At 33.4% G+C, this 19190-nt stretch overlaps 1 protein-coding gene across 8 annotated transcripts in view; it reads left to right on the top strand.

Moving 5' to 3' along the window:
• BIRC6 (baculoviral IAP repeat containing 6) overlaps window positions 1-19190 on the top strand; it is a 208280-nt gene that overhangs the window by 181717 nt on the left and 7373 nt on the right. For 7 of the 8 annotated variants that reach the window (XM_061155637.1, XM_061155638.1, XM_061155640.1 and 4 more), the window contains 6 exons: window positions 3981-4126; window positions 4773-4883; window positions 6949-7166; window positions 8947-9108; window positions 11056-11133; window positions 18644-18832. In XM_061155637.1, coding sequence (XP_061011620.1) covers window positions 3981-4126; window positions 4773-4883; window positions 6949-7166; window positions 8947-9108; window positions 11056-11133; window positions 18644-18832 — 904 coding nt within the window. Of the gene's footprint in view, window positions 1-1178; window positions 1352-3980; window positions 4127-4772; window positions 4884-6948; window positions 7167-8946; window positions 9109-11055; window positions 11134-18643; window positions 18833-19190 lie in introns of those variants that run through there. The other variant, XR_009694811.1, reaches the window with a different exon arrangement.

The raw sequence follows: 19190 nt of genomic DNA, 5'->3' as shown, positions 1-19190 counted from the left end.
TAGTGATGAAACTTAAAGTCGTTCATCAACCTTTTTTACTTGGTGATGGAGACAACAACGCCAACACATATTTTAGTATCTCTTCTTAGCCTCATTTGGATTGTCCCCTGGTGATGCATATTACTTGTGGCAACTCCATTTCACAGCAGCAGACAGTATCATTATTTGTCCTGTGATGTTTAGTCTGACCTAAAAATTATTATATTTTTATCTAATCTAGAAGTCAAGGTTTTATTTTCAAAGGCTTCTCATATCCCTGTTTTAAATAGTCCCTTCTCTCCTACTACTCATTTATGCTTTAGTTAAGACAAGATTTTATTTTCTACTTCCAATGAAACCTAAAACTATTACTTCCATTTGGAAAGAATTTAAGTAAAAATAAGAGAATCTAGAATTTAAAACTAAGATTTAAAAAAGTATGGAAAGCATTCATCTTACAAAGGTCTTTGTCCAGTTTAGTGGTGCATTTCAAAAATTATTTTCATGTTGTCTGTAGATATAAGAAGCAAATAATTCTCCACAGTAATAGTTTTAAAAATCTTTCTACTTACTTATTTATTTATTTATTTTAAACTATAATTCTTGGCAAAGAATTTTAGAACTGTGGACTATGATATAGCACATTGTTTTAAGGTAAATGTAGAAGTTTTATTCTCTTGTAGTTTTAGAGTCTAAGATGCTAATTCTTAATACTTTTGAATCTGGACATTTCAGCATATGGTGTCCTGATTACTTCTTCAATGTGACTCTGCTTTTTAAATGTTTATTTCAACAATGTAATAGTTGTGACTTCAGAATTAGGAGTGCAGGGGATTGAAGTGGTCTTTCCCAGTGTTCAACCAAGAAAATAGCTGTATTAAGCTGTTTTCATTTTATACATTATAAGAGAACGTAATTCTGATATTTTGTAGCCTTACAAATATCCAGCTTAATTTGGGTAGTAGTATTTGCAGAGGCAGTCCAATATAACTGAATGATGAGTTTTGGGGGTTATTTTTTTTGTTTGCACAAGAAAGATTTGCCCATTCTGCTCACATCCTAATTTAGACTATATGTCACAGAGCCAAAATTTGCTTAATTTCTTAGCTGTTTAGTTGGAATTCACAGCATAGTGGAAAATGTTTGCAGATGATTCTTGCAATAGTAGAAACTTCAGTTGATTCCTCGTATTTCTTCAGGGCAGTGATCACAACCAGATTCAACGTATGCACAAAGCAGCGGATACCATGGTAGCGGCCGTCGCTGATTGCTTTTACCATGTTGGATCCATTGTCAGTCTCAGAGACCTACTTCCAGCTAGGTGCCTTGAACTCAAATAGCTTTTCACACAGACTTCAGGATGTGAGCTAAGGTATGGCCTTTTTTCATGAGCTGGGCCTACATATGGGTTGACAGTAACCTGCAGCTTTTATAGAAAAGAAACCACTGTCTGTAGCTAAATGTCAGACAATGACTAGTGTAGTCATCCTTAGGTAGGTAGCTTGTGTTCTTCATATTTTCACCTTTTGAAGTTTATTCTTTTTCTCCTGTATGTTTTTGTCAAAAAGACTATCCATATAAAAGAAATTTAATTAGAACCTACAGTAAAGGTCTAATTATGTCTGCTTTATGATTCAGCCTTTATCTTCGTGATGTATATGATTATTTCTTTCATGCATTTGGTGTAAAAAATATTATTTTTAAGACTTCTGTGTTCTTTTGCACTTTTTAAAATATTTTAAAAATATTGTTGTCCAAATTTTCATCCTATTTGTACTATTTTAAAAATAGAGATTTTTCCTACTAATCATCTTTTAAAAACTAGAGTTAGGTAATTGGTATTCATGAATAGGGCTTGAAATTTAGAATCAGTTTTCCAAGGGTAACTTGCTCTAAATTGCATTGATGCAGTTTACTCTCCATGCTAGAGGTTCTTGTTTCTTCAAGAAGAAAGTACCTTAATTCTGGAAAAATGAGCTTCACTCCTATAATCTTCCTTCTCTGCTTGTCATGATAACATTTCTTTAAGTGAAATCTTTATTGAGAGTCTAATGGCTGGACTGACTGATGATAGATTTAGGAAACCATATTTATTTTATTATAGCTATAACCACAAGTCTTATGTTTCCTCAAACTACTTATTTTTGTTCTTATATTGTTCAGTGGCCCTTCTACTTAAGAATTTTTTAGGTCCCAGGAAGAGAATCATTTACAGTTGAAGAGAAAGAAAGTCTGTATAAATTCAGAGGGGGTCCTGTCGATCAACTTATGTGCTTTTCTTGACTCTCAGTGTTTCACACAGATTGTGAACAGCTATTGATAAATGCAGAAGTTGAGAAACTGTTTGAACTTGTCTACCAGAATCATTTTTATTTAAAAAATTATTGGGCTCATTATTTATCTGTAGTTCCAACTTTACTTCATGGCTGTAAGATGCAGTATCTTATTTAACTCTAGAAGTAAAATGTCTATTTCACTCTTAAAACATTCATTCACTCTATTCTCCTTTTATATATATATATATATATATATATATATATATATGCTAACATGTATGATCATATACACATTTACACACAGAAGTTGATGACGAAAACGATACATAGTATACATAACTCTACCAAGTTGACCATGTGTTCTCTGTGACGCCTATATATATCAGGGACGATAGAGAACACAGGAGAAAAGGCAATAAACCAGTGACACATTATGGTTCTTAAGCCAAGTCATCTTGCCAGGTGAGATAGTATATACCTTGTGGCTAAAAGTAGCTGTGGATACTAGTTTTTTCACATAGTGCAGAGATCAGTTCAGAACTCTCACGTAACGCTAAACCCATTTACCTTTGTTACCACCTGAGTGGCTCCTCTTAGTTTACCTCTTATTATCTACCTAAAGTTAAGCACAGAATTGCTTCTGAACAGATTTTTGTCTTTGTGATAAAGAACAGTTCATTTGGACATAGATTGCTTAATATTATTTTGTTAAGGACTCTTCTACCTTCTATTAATCTTTTTTGAAGTTCTTTAAGGCTCCATGCCCACTTTGTTAAATGTTATTTTAATATAATAGCCACATCCTTTTGTTAGTAGGTGTACAACCTAGAAAAATAAGTGATACAAAGTCTAGATCATACCTTAGCATAAATATTTTAAATACATTTATTTATATGTGATTGTAGTTTGTTTTAATTTAAGTAATTAGCAAGATGTAGATTTTTAGTATCTAAGTAGTGGTATAATGATGATTTGAATAAAATATTCTGAGAGTTGAAAGAAAAAGGAAATTGATCTAGTTGCTGTTTTAGTGAACCTTGTTAATAAAATACTACAGCATTCTTCTAGAAAATTTAAGTTGAGTATGTATTAGACCCTGAATAGGGAGCAACAGAAGGATATCTTTTAAATGATTATGCTCTAAAACTTAATGTTTAAAGAAAGATTCAGTGTATATGGGCACATATGAATTGAGTTACCTAGTAGTTAACTTACACTTTATTCTGGAATATTTCTCCCCCCATCTTGGAAATTAATATACTCTTAAGTGAAATATAAATAGTATTAAAATGAAAAACTACCTATGGATCTTTGTTTCTGAGGTTTTAGAAGGCAGGGGAATCTGTTATTTTTAGATGCAGAAGTGATGTCTCTACTTCTGAGTATATAGTTTCAGTAAATGTGTTTGTAAAGATATTAATTAAAGGACATAACTGGTATTGGGGTCTTTTATAGTATGATATTTCTACAGTGTTTAATTTGTGTCTGTTTTTGCATATGAAGAGACAACCTACCCCAAACTTCAGTTATTATGCTAGGCATCATCCTATGACTTCAAAATGAATCTAATTTGAACCACTCCTGGCATATACCATGTGTATGTCAAATGAAATGCACAATATCTTGTTGATTTTTAACCATTGTTACTTATGGAAGTATTTATTTTTCAAGACTAAAATCTTAATTTTCCTTGCATTTCTTTCCATATTAAAAAACCTTTTTCAGATCTAAAAGGGAAAATGTTAAAACAGGAGTAAAACCAGATGCGTCTGATCAAGAGCCGGAAGGCCTTACTCTTTTGGTGCCAGACATTCAGAAGACTGCTGAGATCGTTTATGCAGCCACTACCAGTTTGCGGCAAGCAAATCAAGGTACAGCACTAGTCCCTTTTGCTACATTTCCTTTGATACAAAGATGTTTTATTTACTCACTGAAAACTGCATTTTCTTCCCTCTGTTAATGGTTTTCCAGCAAGTTATTTACCTAAAGATTCTGCTGTGTCAGATTTCCAAGCTAATTATGAATAGTCTCTAATTTTAAAATATTAATCTCTACTGCATATGGTATCTAAGACTGTTAGTAGGCTGACAACATGCAATATAAATTTCTCTTTTCTTCCCATTGAAAGTTATGAAATTGAAAAATGCAATTGTATTAGATACCAGATAGCACATTAAATTAAAATTGGCATTTTCACATATTAACAATGGAAGATATAAGTGATTCTGCATCATCTATAGCTTCATTGCTGTGACTTTTGCCTGAATGGATAAAATCTTTTTAGCATTTTAAGAATTTAAGCTTTAAAGTTGATAAGATTTTTAGCCTTACTAGTTATTCTTATGAAATAGAAAGAAATCTTTTAATTTTAAAATGGGATAATAAGAAGATAATTATGAAGAGTTTGGTAATTTTTTTTGGCATTCAAAATTGGATCTCTAGAAATATACGGTGTTTTTTTGTTCTGCTCTTCAAAATGTATACTTATTTAATTTATCTTGAAATATTAAATAACAGAAAAAAAACTAGGTGAATATTCAAAGAAGGTGGCTATGAAACCCAAACCTTTATCAGTATTGAAATCACTTGAAGAAAAATATGTGGCTGTCATGAAGAAATTACAGTTTGGTAAGTTGAAATCATACTCTTCATTTTTCTGATCTCAATTCATAGTTTGTAATGGTGCTATTAAAATATGTTCTAGTAAAATTAGAATTTCAAACTTGCTTTTACCATGAATTATTCATATACTCTATGTATGTATGTAAGTATGCATATATATTGTTGTTGTTATTGTTTAGTCACTAAGTCATGTCCAACTCTTTTGTTACCCCATGAACTGTAGCCTGCCAGGTTCCTCTGTCCATGGGATTTTCCAGGCAAGAACACATGCAAAAATTTTTATCATCCTTCTGTCTCTGAATTTCTAGCTGTATTTACAGTTATGTTTGGGAATCATGATTCAGTAGAAACCTAGGGAAAAAAACAGAGCCAAATGTCTAACAAACAGGCAGAAAGTGGTTTTCTTTCTTTACCTCTCTGTGTCTCTATATCCTTGCCTGAAGGAAGCCAAAACTTGGGACTTGGAACTAAGTCTGTGACTCTTAAACCTTTTTAAAATTCCGTGGGATTTACTTTTAGAAAAGGTAGTTATGCATAGTTCTCTTGTAGCCTTTCCCATTACAAAACCCTTGGCAAGTAAGGACTGATGAAAAGATCGCTTAAGTACCCTTCATAACATGCTGATCTATAAACAAACACTAGACTTCCAACTTTTAATAACCACTTTTAACTGTTATTAAATGTCCCTCTTTATCCTTCTTGAGAACAAGCCCAAAGGACATTGACTATATTAAAAAGAACAGGGAAGTAGGAGTTCCCCCCCAAAATGTAGATTTATGTCATACTATCAGAGTCACAGGGCATAAGCCTTGATTAATGTTAGTCAGCTAGGAGGCTTCCCTCCTATCACTTAAAATCATGAACTCTACCGGTTGGACATGACTTTAAGTCTCAATGTAAATACATGATGTAAAAATTTCCTCCAGGCATAGCAACAGGGTCATATGTGTATCTGGTGAATTGCTATTTATAAAACTCAAAGGAAATTTTTCCCTGTATTATGTGAAAAGCAGTCAAGTTGGGCAGATGAATATCTCTGGTTTACACATTTGCTAACTGAAAGTATTCAGAAGTCTTGCTGAGACATAGTATATTTGTAGTGCACAGACCATAACACTGTATAGGCCTTCTCCTTTTTTGTAGATTATAAGCTTCTTGAAGGCAGATATATTTTCCTATTTATTATTTACCTCAAAGAACCAGGCCTAGGACCTTGCACTTAGTAAGTTCTTGGTAAAATTTATTGCATTAATGATAATTAAAATGTAGTTTTAATGTTTTTTTGGTATATTTAGAATTGTATGTAGACAAGATCAAAAGTTGCCATTGTTTCTTTGTATTTGCCCTAGTATTTGTAGGTACTTTTAATTTAGTGTTACAAGTTATTTAAGTATCTTTGTTTTAGTCCTTTGGTGGATTAGGTTTAATCTGAATTAGAGATAATTTTTTCTTTCTATTCTGTATGAATTTAACTTATAAGTAAAGAATAACTTTAAGTCCTTCCAAATCTTCCTAAATATATTATAAAGAATCAGCCCATTATTTATATTCTGTCAGAGTATTTAGGAGATTTTCCTAATATCCTCTTTTATCCTGTTAATTTAATTTCAAAAGTGATACAGAAGTAAACTGCAGCTTGTCACTTCTGTTTTCTGATTCCAAATCAGTGCAAATAGATAAAGTTTTATACTTTTTAGTATTTCATATTTTGAATTATTTTGGCAAAAAAAAATGTCATTCATTTTAAGAATAAACTTATCTACTACATATCATTTAAGTACTTAATATAATAAAATCTACGTACATGTCCAAACTGCAAATTAAAAGTCATTTCTGCCTTTGCTTCCATGATATAGTCTACCCTTCTAGCAGCGTTAACACACATGTGTAGGCATTACATAAACTCTGATAAGTTTGCCCTTCCTCCACGTTGCAGTCTCTCCATTTTGGGTGAAGAAGGGTTAGTGATTTATTTATTTGTGACTTTTGTTATTATAACAGCTATCCTCCATTCTGGTTCTCTTTTTTTTTTCAGTGTTTTTTTTTTTTTTTTTCCTTTTTCTTCTTTTAGATACATTTGAGATGGTTTCTGAAGATGAAGACGGGAAATTGGGTTTTAAAGTGAACTACCACTACATGTCTCAGGTGAAAAATGCAAACGACGCCAACAGTGCGGCCAGAGCCCGCCGCCTTGCACAGGAAGCCGTGACGCTGTCAACCTCACTGCCTCTGTCTTCCTCCTCCAGTGTGTTTGTGCGCTGTGATGAGGAGCGGCTTGACATCATGAAGGTAGAAAAAACAACTCTCTTCTTATCTCTGGCTAATCTAGTTATTCAGATATTCATATAAAATACCACTAGAAATAGCGTGAAGTTTTAATACATTTAATAAAAATTCTGTTGACTGTTTTTGGATATCAATAAAGGAATTCTTTTTCTAATGTTAGTTCAGAGTATGTGAATGAGCGTACCAAGTACCAGTCAAAAAAAAAAGATCTAGAAATACCTACCCCGAACAAAGGCTGTATACAGCCTGTCATAGTTTTAGAGCACATTATCAAAGGATTTAATGCTGATCGGTAGGGAAAAAGTCACAGGATTTCTTCCTTATAATCCAAAATACTTCTATCAGGTTTTATATTATCAGTCTTCAGGTTTTTTTTTTTTCCCTAGGAAATGTAATGTATTTACAGATTCATGTGATCTATGATGTAAGTAGTGGTAGTACAATAATAAATAAAACCTTCAGCTTTATGTTTTAACACTGGTGAACTGACCTCAGATTCCAAGAGATGCTGCAGCAAGTAACTTTCAAAGCTTTGATCCCTGGGGTGGGAGGAACCTTTCTTTACATCATTTAACTAATGGGTTAGTCTGGCTTCCTTAGATACACAGCTGAAACTATTGATCCATTGATTTGAGGAAAGTTTTTTGTTTGCTTGCTTTTTTTGGATAATATTTCAGTAGAAATCTCACAGACCTTGCTTATTGACCACACTTTTCCTTGTTACAAACAGTGGAGCCAATTATTAGATGATTATCTAGAGAAGTATTTTATCTGTAAGTGGCCCACATAAATTCAGACTTGTGACTTTGTTATTATGCTGCACCTAACATAAAGAATCCCAAATTGAATCCACAAAACATAAATCAGAGTTGAAACAGATTGAGACTGTAGTACCACTTGCCTTCAGGACCCGAGGCTTTGCTGCTTGCGTCTTGTACACTAAATATCTATTGATTCAAACATAATTCATTAAATAATTCTAATAGTCACTATTGGGTTTTTTAGACTACCAATAACCCTAAGGGAAGACTTCCCAGGTGGCACAGTGGTAGAAAATCTGCCTGCCAATGCGGGAGATGTGGATTCAATCCCTGGATCGTGTAAATCCCCTGGAGAAGGAAATGGCAGCCTACTCCATATTCTTCCCTGGAAAATCCCACAGACAGAGGAACCTGGCAGGCTACAGTCCATGGGGTTACAAAGAGTCGGACATGACTGAGCGCGCACGTGTGCATACACACACACACACACAGCCCTAAGGGACACACCTATTGTTCTCTCAGAACCTTTGGTCATTAGTTGTTACGTGAGAATTTTATTTGTGTTACCTATTTGTCTCATTATCCCAGAAGATAATATTTAAAAGTAAGTTATTTCTCAAAACATTAACTTGATGATTTGAAACAGAAAATTACTCTCATACATTTGAGATAATGATGTATTAGAGTCTCAAATTGTTGACAGTATGGTAGAGATCATGAAGGAAAGCTCTTAGGAAAAAAGGTAACTTAATATTTTAAAAGGTATTTGCTGTTCAGGTAAGCTTTCCTGTTGGCAGTTGGGCATTTCTCTTTTAAAAGCCCGTTTTCACCAAAACAAAATCAGTTTAATCATAATTTAAAACCGTTTCCTGTTCCTGTGTATGTTTTTAACTTTTACTTTATTTTTAGCACATTTTGACTGAGATGTATATAGGATTTAAGAAGATTATTATGAGTTGTTTTTTTAAAAACAGTATTTAAAAATAGTAACATAGGCTTTTGTACTCGTATGTGCATACTAGGTTCTGATAACAGGTCCTGCGGACACTCCTTATGCAAATGGCTGCTTTGAGTTTGATGTGTATTTTCCTCAAGATTATCCCAGTTCACCCCCTCTTGTGAATCTAGAGACGACTGGTGGTCATAGTGTGCGATTCAATCCAAACCTTTATAATGATGGCAAGGTAACGCAATTGAAGTCCTTTGTTTTTAATGCCGAAGTATTGTAACCCAAAGGTTCTTTGTAATTTGAACTGAAATTTTCCTTTAGCTATCTTCCCTTCAAAACACATGAGTTTCTTCATGTTTCTCTTCCCTGTAATCAAAAATCAGCCTCAGGATTGAGAGAGGAAGAACCGGACAGGGCAAAAACACAATGGCGTTACAAACCACTTCCAGTTTTAAGGAGTTATTGTGAGGGACTGACTTACTCAGCACATTCCTTGGTCAGCTGAGGGCTGTCTCCACTCAGAAAATAGTGGAGCCAGATGTCCGTCTTTGCCACTCACCTTTCTTTACTTTCTGTATCTTTAGTTCCAGTTACCTTTTCACAAGTGCCTAAAGATACTATCCATGTTTTCTGATATATACCATTAAGTCTGATTTGTGTTAAATTTTTTTTTTTTTATTTGTGTTAAAATTTTTTATGTTTTCTTATAAATAGAAAAATTGATTCCTATCCCTGCCCCCCCAAAATGTGTAATAAAAATATAAACGAGGCATAATAAAAATCCTTAAAAATGAGATTTAAAAGAATAATCACTTTTCAAAGTAACTTTGGTTTGATGAAATTTCGGTAGTAAATTCTATGCTGAGTGTATTCAATATTTCAAAATTACTCAAAGGTCAGAAGCAATTTCTCAACTTCACAAGTAGACAACTTTGCTGATATGAGAATAGCAGATGTGTGAAGTTGATCTGGTTTATTAGAGATGGCCGAAGTTTTCCCTTGGTTTTGCCTTCCTGTTTTTAAAAGGTGCAGCTTGTCTCAGATCTGTGCTTACAAGTTATCATTTTGTATTCACCATATGCTCAAATCACAAAGTTGGAATTCATTTTCTGGTTTTATTATAGGATACTCAACTAGAGGTAGACCCTACTTTGTTTGAGAAAGCAAAGAACAAGTCTTTTATAACCGAGCAAAGTAGACAAGAGAGATCGGAACTTAAATAGAGTTTAAGTGTAAATGTTAAATATTATTTAAGAAATTATTAATACTTCCTTAAGAATTACTGGTATAGGTAACAGGTGAAGGACTTAAGATTCCAGGTGGCGTGATATGTGTGCTGGTGCTTTAAATGATAATACCCAAAGCTGTTCATATGCACATCTTTTAAAATTATTAGTGAATTTACTAAATGAATTAATGTATTTTGCATTGTTGTTCTCACAGAGCATTGAAAGTATAGCAAGGAGATGTATTTCTGCTTTTTTAAAGACTGCTTATATTCCAACTTTGTTGCCCATTGCACAAAATTGTTAGTTTACAAGTGCAGATAACATGTCTCAGCTTCTCTTTTTTCCTCGGGTAAATATTGACCTATGTTTGGCAGATGCTTTGAGTTCATTCTTGCTCTGTGAGTGAACAAGTAACTAGTGTCTTCAAATTTGTTCTGAGGCACTCTGGGGATCCTCAAGATCATTTCAAGGCATCTGCAGGGTCCTCCCTTTTGCTGCTTCATGCTTCTGTGAGGCCAGATTTTAGTCAGGCATTTCAACCAAAACAATATATTACAACAAATGGAATGTAGAGGCAGATATAAAATCAATATCTTTTCTATTAAGCTATATCCCATTTCAAAATTTTTAAAGAGATTTTAAATGTAAAATAATACCACTTTTCCTCACCAAGAATTTTGTTGTTGATGATGTTGTTGTTTGTTACTTCTATTAATCTGTGATAACTGCTAATTGATTTTTCATTAATGAAGAAATTGTAATGCCACATAAATTTGGATCACATATGAAGATACAAATTTGTTTTAACAGACCTAACCTTAGTTTTGTTTGGGGCTGTAAAACTCAGATACTTGGACATAGTAACATTTCAATTTTATTCCTAGTTCTGGATGTTTACTTTTAAAAAGCATGCCTTTCAATTCTGTTTACAACTTTTCCCCCTTCTTTCTCAGGTTTGTTTAAGCATCTTAAATACATGGCATGGAAGACCAGAAGAGAAGTGGAATCCTCAGACCTCAAGCTTTTTGCAAGTAAACAAATTTCTCTTACAGTTTCACTTAGAAAATAAAGAACCAAAAAAAAAAAAAGAAAATAGAGAACCATCTATGTTTAAGAACATTTTTTTTAGTGACCAAGAATAAACATAGTAAATCATTAAAAATAAAAATGTAGATTGATAGAAAGTACATATGAAATAGCTTATAGGTAAGCAATTAGTACAGTGGAATTATATCTCATTTGGAGTTGAGATTCTTAAGTTAGGACATTAAAATTTTCTTTTTGCCAAAATTCCCTGTTAAAAAATTCCCTGACTTGCCTTAAAGTACACTCAGGTGCAACAGGATCAGATAAGTCATATTAGCCTCTCCCATCTCCCAGTCAGTCCCTACTGGCTCAAACTCAGGTGAGTAGAATTTAATAACTACTAGTATTACATATCTCTCCACCCATGATATGATTCTTCTATAATCTAGTTAATAATGGGACTCATCTGAGATTTAGAAGTACTGTCCAAGAATTCATAAATCTTGAGATTTGCCATTCTTATTTTGCAGAGCACTTAACACATGTATTTCATTGCCTTGAAATTTTCTAAGTTAATTTTCACAAGACATTGGACTGCATAAAATAAAATGTTCTATATTAATACTATCCCATCAAATCTTTTTTGGCCAGTGCTTTGTCTTAATAGTTCAGAATTCCAACAAAGAGACAGACATATTAATGATAGGAGTTAACTATGTTGCTTGATCCTTAAGGTAACAGAAACAAATCGCTGTTGCTCCATAATAGTTTAAACTCCACATTTACAGTTTAGTGTTTAAGAAAGACAACCATAAATTATCCGCAGGTAAGCCTATTAAAGTTGACCTACCTTGAAAGGATTCTTTTCCTAATTCTTACTTTGTATTTGATAAAAGAGATATGAAAGATCATTCTTTAGGATGTGACTCTGTTAGGTTTTCTAAAAAGACCTTGCAGCATTCCCATGAATTAAAGAAATAGTACTGTAATATAAATTTATTTTCCTTTTGCTATTCGGAGATCCAAGAAAAAGATTATATGATTCATTCAAAGTAACTAAAGTTATTAGAATATTTCTCCCAAGTACCTGCTTCTTCATTTTAGAAATGATTATGTAGGGGGAGGTATAAATTAGGAGTTTGGGATTAGCAGCTACAAAGTACTATATATAAAATAGATAAGCAACAGGGTCCCACTGTATAGTGCGGGGCTCTATATTCATTATTTTGTAGTAACCTATAATGGAAAAGAATATGAAAATGAATATATATATATATATTCACTTTTGCTGTATACCAGAAACTAACACAATATAGTAAATCAACAGAACTTCAATTAAAAAAGATAAAAAGTGATATGTTCAAAAAGTTTAAAGTATTTTTCTACATGTATGTTACTCTTGTCAACAGAAGCTGTTTTTATGACGAGTTTTACTCTGTAAGGAAACTAAGAGATAGCCTATTTTTCATGACTTATACCTGAGAATTGGAATCAATTTTTGAATTTTTTGTTGAGTTTATGTAGTTTTAAAAATAAGTTTACAGTTAATCTTCAGATTTTCTCAGTTTAAAATTGTATTTGCTGGGACTTCCCTGGCAGTCAGTGGCTAACACTCTGCTTGCAGTGCTGGGAGCACAGGTTCAGTCCCTGGTTGGGGGCCACAAGCATGTAGGCCATGGGACACGGCCAGGAAAAAGGAAAAAATTGTATTTCCTTTTAACTTTTTCATTGCCTGTATGTCAAGTATATACCAAAAATCCTGGGAGATAAGGAAGCTTACTCGGAAGCATTTAAATTTTACAATTTTGGAAACTTACTACCCTCACATAAATTATTGTCTCCTCTGTGTTTTCTCTTTAGGGCTTTTTGTCTTACACATAGTTCACATAGTTATAATTAACATTCAGTTCAGTTCAGTTCAGTCACTCAGTCATGTCTGACTCTTTGCGACCCCATGAATCGCAGCACGCCAGGCCTCCCTGTCCATCACCAACTCCCAGAGTTCACCCAAACCCATGTCCATTGAGTCAGTGATGCCATCTAACCATCTCATTCTCTGTCATCCCCTTCTCCTCCTGCCCTCAGTCTTTCCCAGCATCAGGGTCTTTTCCGGGGAGTCAGCTCTTCACACCAGGTGGCCAAAGTATTGGAGTTTCAGCTTCAACATCAGTCCTTCCAGTGAACACCCAGGACTGATCTCCTTTAGGATGGACTGGTTGGATCTCCTTGCAGTCCACGGGACTCTCAAGAGTCTTCTCCAACACCACAGTTCAAAAGCATCAATTCTTCGGTGCTCAGCTTTCTTTATAGTCCAACTCTCACATCCATACATGACCACTGGAAAAACCATAGTCTTGACTAGACAGACCTTTGTTGGCAAAGTAATGTCTCTGCTTTTTAATATGCTGTCTAGGTTGGTCATGACTTTGCTTCCAAGGAGTAAGCGTCTTTTAATTTCATGGCTGCAGTCACCATCTGCAGTGATTTTGGAGCCCAGAAAAATAAAGTCAGCCACTGATTCCACTGTTTCCCCATCTATTTGCCATGAAGTGATGGGACCGCATGCCATGATCTTAGTTTTCTGAATGTTGAGCTGTAAGCCAACTTTTTCACTCTCCTCTTTCACTTTCAACAAGATGTTCTTTAGTTCTTCTTCACTTTCTACCATAAGGGTGGTGTCATCTGCATATCTGAGGTTAATGATATTTCTCCCGGCAATCTTGCTTCCAGCTTGTGCTTCCTCCAGCCCCACGTTTCTCATGATGTACTCTGCATATAAGTTAAACAAGCAGGGTGACAATATACAGCCTTGATGTACTCCTTTTCAAACTCTTTGGAACCAGTCTGTTGTTCCATGTCCTGTTCTAACTGTTGCTGACCTGCATACAGGTTTCTCAAGAGGCAGGTCAGGTGGTCTGGTATTCCCATCTCTTTCAGAATTGTCCACAGTTTATTGTGATCCACACAGTCAAAGACTTTGGTATAGTCAATAAAACAGAAATAGATGTTTCTCTGGAAATTCCTTACTTTTTCGATGATCCAGCAGATGTTGGCAATTTGATCTCTGGTTCCTCTGCCTTTTCTAACTAACATAGTAGATAATTACTATGTGTTCACGTAACACTATGTGTTCACGTAACACTAGAGCATATCCATCTTTCTAGCTTATATTTTTATAATTTCTAATTGCTATGTAATAATCTTTTGATTTCTTAAATAATTGAACCATTTCTCCATTTTTTTTACTAACTTTCACTTTCATTATTTCCGTTTTACGGATAATACCGTTATTATATCACTTTCCCTATACTTTAGATGGCTTACTAAATACTTATTTCCAGATCTGTGACAAAATTGACTTGAGCAAGAGTAAGAGAGGCTATACATTTTTTGTGGCAAGAGTGAATAGCCTTGTTTCTCCAGACCTTAGGGGAAACTTTCAGTCTTTCCCCATTGAGTGTGATCATAGCTGTGGGTTTTTCATATATTTCTTTCGTCATGTGAGGACGTTCCCTTCTCCTCCTATTTCCTTGAGTATTTTCATCATGAACAGATGCTGGATTTTGATAAATGCTTTTTTTGCATCTGTTGAAATGATTTTTATTTTTAATTTTTATTCTATTAATATGATGTTGTTTTTTTTTAATGAATCAATCTTGCTTTCCTAGGGTAAAGCTTAGTTAGTTGGTCATGATGTGTGATTCTTTACATATGTAATTGGATTCAGTTCACTAGTTCTTTTCCTTTTCTTTCTGTCTGTGTCGGGCAGCTTGTGGGATCTTAGATCCCCTATCAGGTACTGAACCTCAGCCCAGGCATTGAAAATGTGGACTGCCAGGGAAAGGCCCAGTTTGCTAGCATTTTGCTTGAGGATTTTTGTACCCATATTTCTAAGAAACATTGCTTTGTAGGGTTTTTCGGTGTGTCATACTGCTTTATAAACTAGAAATAAATACATCTAGGCAGGAATGCATTGCCCCTTGTTCTCTGTTAGAAACTTTCTTCAGAGACAGACTACAGAGCCTTAGGAAAAAGTAATTTCTTTTTATTTAGATTTTGGGACCCACAATTACTGTTTTACTCTTTTGTTTGTACCCATAAAAGTACTTTTGCCAGATTAAAAATCATCCTCAAAAACTTCTGAAGGTTATATGCAATTTAAAAGATTTCCATAATATTTGGAACAGTGACAAACATTATTAGAATTGCTTAGTTTCTTTGTAATGAGGCCCTTAAAGGAATATTTATTTGTGTAAAAATATAAAATTTTGTAGTGTTATGTCATAGGTCTCATATCCAGCAGTAACCTAGTAATAGTCTTGATTATTTGCATAATTTAAAGTCAAAAGTCATATCATTCCTTAGAACTATCATCAAGAATTACTACATTTTATCAATAACACCAAATTCTACAGTCGCTTATGTGACTGGTTTTTACTGTTGCTATAGTATACCTAAAATATACATTAATGTCTTATAAATAATTTGTTACAGTTGGATGTTAATAAAGATGTCATGCAAGAGTAAACATACTTAATGTCACATAATCAACCATTCATAAACCTATGTATAATATAATTATAAATCCTAACATTTTTCTTAAAATTGAAAGTTCTGGAAATCACCCACTGATTATAGTCCTACCCAGTAGCAGCATAATTTTCCATAGAGGAGGGTACTTGCTATTTTGAAAAGCTAAAGCATTTTAACTAAGACTTGTGTCTTTCCCATTATCCTAAACGTGTTATTTCGTATAATATAGTTTCTTGTTACAGATTAATATTTTGGATTGTATAGTCTGTACTTTGCTGTGTTTGAAATATCTATAATAAATTTTTTTAATGTAACAGACTAAGTCAAAGAATTAAATCTTCTGACATGATATAATTTGAAAATAAAGGCATTGATAGAAGACAAGATTGCTGACTGGTTGATGCCCTAATAGCAGATGTTAGAGCAAGGTTAAAATTTTTGCTTGACACAGTTAATGAAAGAAAGCTGTTATATGATTCTTGGTTTAGTCAGCCTCTGAATAAATTATAATGAGAACATCTTGCAATTTTGTGGATACTAATGTAAAGCTAGAGGAGAGGGACAGTGAATTGAGCCTGTGAATTAAAGTTTTTTTTTTTTTTTACTCTTGACTTCATGAAAATATCAGAGGACTGACTAAAAATCAGTGAACTTACACTATGGAATGAAAATATATTCTGTTTATTATTAGGTTAACTTTAGTATAACTTATGTACATAATATGTTATCTAGTAGATGTTTTTATGCTAATTAATGACTCATTCTAAGAAAGCACTTCAGCCAGATATAGCTATGATGAATATTGGGTATTTTTTGGTTTGTTTGTTTTTTGGTTTAATCCAGGAAGCTCTTAAGTTTTGTTGATCAAAATGGAGCTCATGCTGACTCCTTTTTGCGTACCCATAAGTTAAAATATATTGTTTTTAGAGTAAGAGTGATTTTGTTTTGTGTTTTGCTGTCCTCTGGATGCATGATGTCATTTTTACTCCAAGAAAGAATAGCTGTTGTGTATTAATTACACTTACTTATGAGTCCTACTGTCTTATACCCCTTGACACCTTATTTAGTTCTCACAGGCATCCTACAATGTAAGTAGGTGTGGTTTCTATTTTACAGATGACCAAAATACAGACTCTGAGGGGATGGAGTTATTCTGCCTGTCTTGGTCTCTCTCACTTCATAGCATAGTGTTTCTCGGAGTTAGATAAATCATTAATTTCAAATATTGAAAATCAAACCGTTTTAAAAAGGAGAAATCCTTCTTCTCAAGGATTTATTTACTGGTTTTTCATGGGAGTGTTTTTTGGGCTACAGTAAGGTGTGCTGTGATTTAAAATGAGTAAATATGTCAGATAATGCAAGACTCCAGAAATTCCATAAAATGAATCTTTTGACTCCTTAATAGCTTGTTTCACTGAAGAAAAATGAAGCAGCATTTATGTATCTCCTAAAAGGTATATGTTAAAAAAAAGTGAATAGAAGATGCCCATTAAAAGTAGATAATGTCACCCAGGGATAAAAGAACACATGTTATCAATTACTCTTTGAATTTTATTTCAGAAATATTGATCTCTGCTAATGTGTTATCAAATGCAAATGTTATAATTCAGTTTTTTAGCAGAAAATGTTATACTCAAATTTATGTCTCTAGTTTTATGTCTATAGTTTTCTTTGTTCTATACAAAAAACATCTATTTTTTTCATTTCCTTTATATAGTTTAGCTATTTAAAAAAAAACAAATGTGGTATGAATCTGAAGTAGTTTATAAATTGTTTGAATCTCCAGCTGCCTGAGTTTTTTAAACTGTATTTTGTCTCAAAGAATGTGAGCTTAAGTAAATAACTGAATCCCATGTTACAAAATTTCTTTCTCTGCTTTTGTAGAAAATGAGGATATACCCTACTGATAAGAGGAAGGTTATTTAAAAGGGAAGAGGAAAGGAAATAGTAAATATCCCCTGGAAGATTATTTCAGAAGTATCAGATTTGAGTTGAGGGCAAGTATATAGCCAAGGGAAATCACTTTCCTTCAGTAATACATTTAATTTCAGTAAGTTTAAAAAATTATGAGATCTTTGCCTCAGAATTAATACACATTAAATTTTTTGTCTATAGTTGAGTTTGACCTCAATATCATGGTTACTTCAGGTCATATTTCACCTTATCTATTCATAGCTCATATATTTCAGGTTCAAGTTTCCAATTTTTAACAGTTTTTATTTTAAGAAAATCTACTCTTTTTCTAAGGTGCATATCCTTGACTTTGCTTAATTATCTTTCCCAGTGAAAATGTTGTTAATCCTTTTTAATTTATGAAGTGGGCAGATTGTAGCTAATATTTTCCGGCCTTCAAAGATGTCATATTAGCTTGTTATATATTAGCAAGCAATACTATATTAATAAGAGTGACCTCTCAGTATTGATTATATCTAGAAAAACAAACCTGGTGTATAAGTAGGGGATTAGAGGTGGTCTTAGAACCATATCATCTTGCCAGTGAAGGGTCTAGTAAGAAGATTTTTGTGATATTGTGAAAGTTAATTTTACTTGAAATTGAAGTAGAGACTGCCTCATGTAGTTTTCCTTACGAGTGAGTATTGTTAAGAGTACATTGTTAGCGTCATGCTCTTTAAGGACAATTTGAGCAAAATGATGTCTACATTGATATGAGATGTTTATAAGCAAGTGTTTTTTCAGTAGCTTTAGGAAAGATCTTTTAGGGTCTTTTAGGAAAGATCTTCATACCTATTTTTGTTTTTCAAGGCTTCAAGAATGTAAAATATATGATATATAAATATGTAAGATTAAGCTGTACCTTTTCTTTAATAAAATATTTCAGTGTCAGTTATTAACATCGACTTTATGGTGATAAAATCATGTGGAAGCACTTACTTAAAGGGCCTCCTAGTTGATGAAGCAAGGTATTAGTTCCCTGGTAGTAAAAATGTCCTGTCATAACTGTTTTTTGTTTCTTTGTTTCAGGTGCTGGTGTCCGTTCAGTCCCTTATATTAGTAGCGGAGCCGTATTTTAATGAACCAGGATATGAACGGTCTAGAGGCACTCCCAGTGGCACGCAGAGTTCTCGAGAATATGATGGCAACATTCGGCAAGCAACGGTTAAGTGGGCGATGCTGGAGCAAATCAGAAACCCTTCCCCGTGTTTTAAAGAAGTATGTTCAATGAAATTAATGAAATACTTTTTAAAGACACTATAGAATGTAGTTTATTAGTGTTATACTTGCATTTATATTTAGAGTATCTGTGGTGTAATTTACTCTTGTCTTTAATCATTAAAAATCAGTGGTAGTATAGTACAGATGAATTTTTTAAACCATTACTTCCGAAAAGACATCTGAGTGTATTTTTGAACAGTTTTATTAATTCTTTATTTTTCATGGCTGCCATTCTACTAGCATAATGTCTGTGCCAGTTATGTTAATATATGCTAGAATATGTTACTAAAATAGTCCTCATAAAAATAGTTTGGTTTTTTGATATTATTATTAGAGGTTAAGATATTTTTCTTGG

The sequence above is a fragment of the Dama dama genome, chromosome 11 (assembly GCF_033118175.1).
Source record: "Dama dama isolate Ldn47 chromosome 11, ASM3311817v1, whole genome shotgun sequence".
Classification (NCBI taxonomy): Eukaryota; Metazoa; Chordata; class Mammalia; order Artiodactyla; family Cervidae; genus Dama; species Dama dama.
The sequence above is the reverse complement of the archived record's forward strand: the minus strand, read 5'-3'. Positions and strand labels throughout refer to the sequence as shown.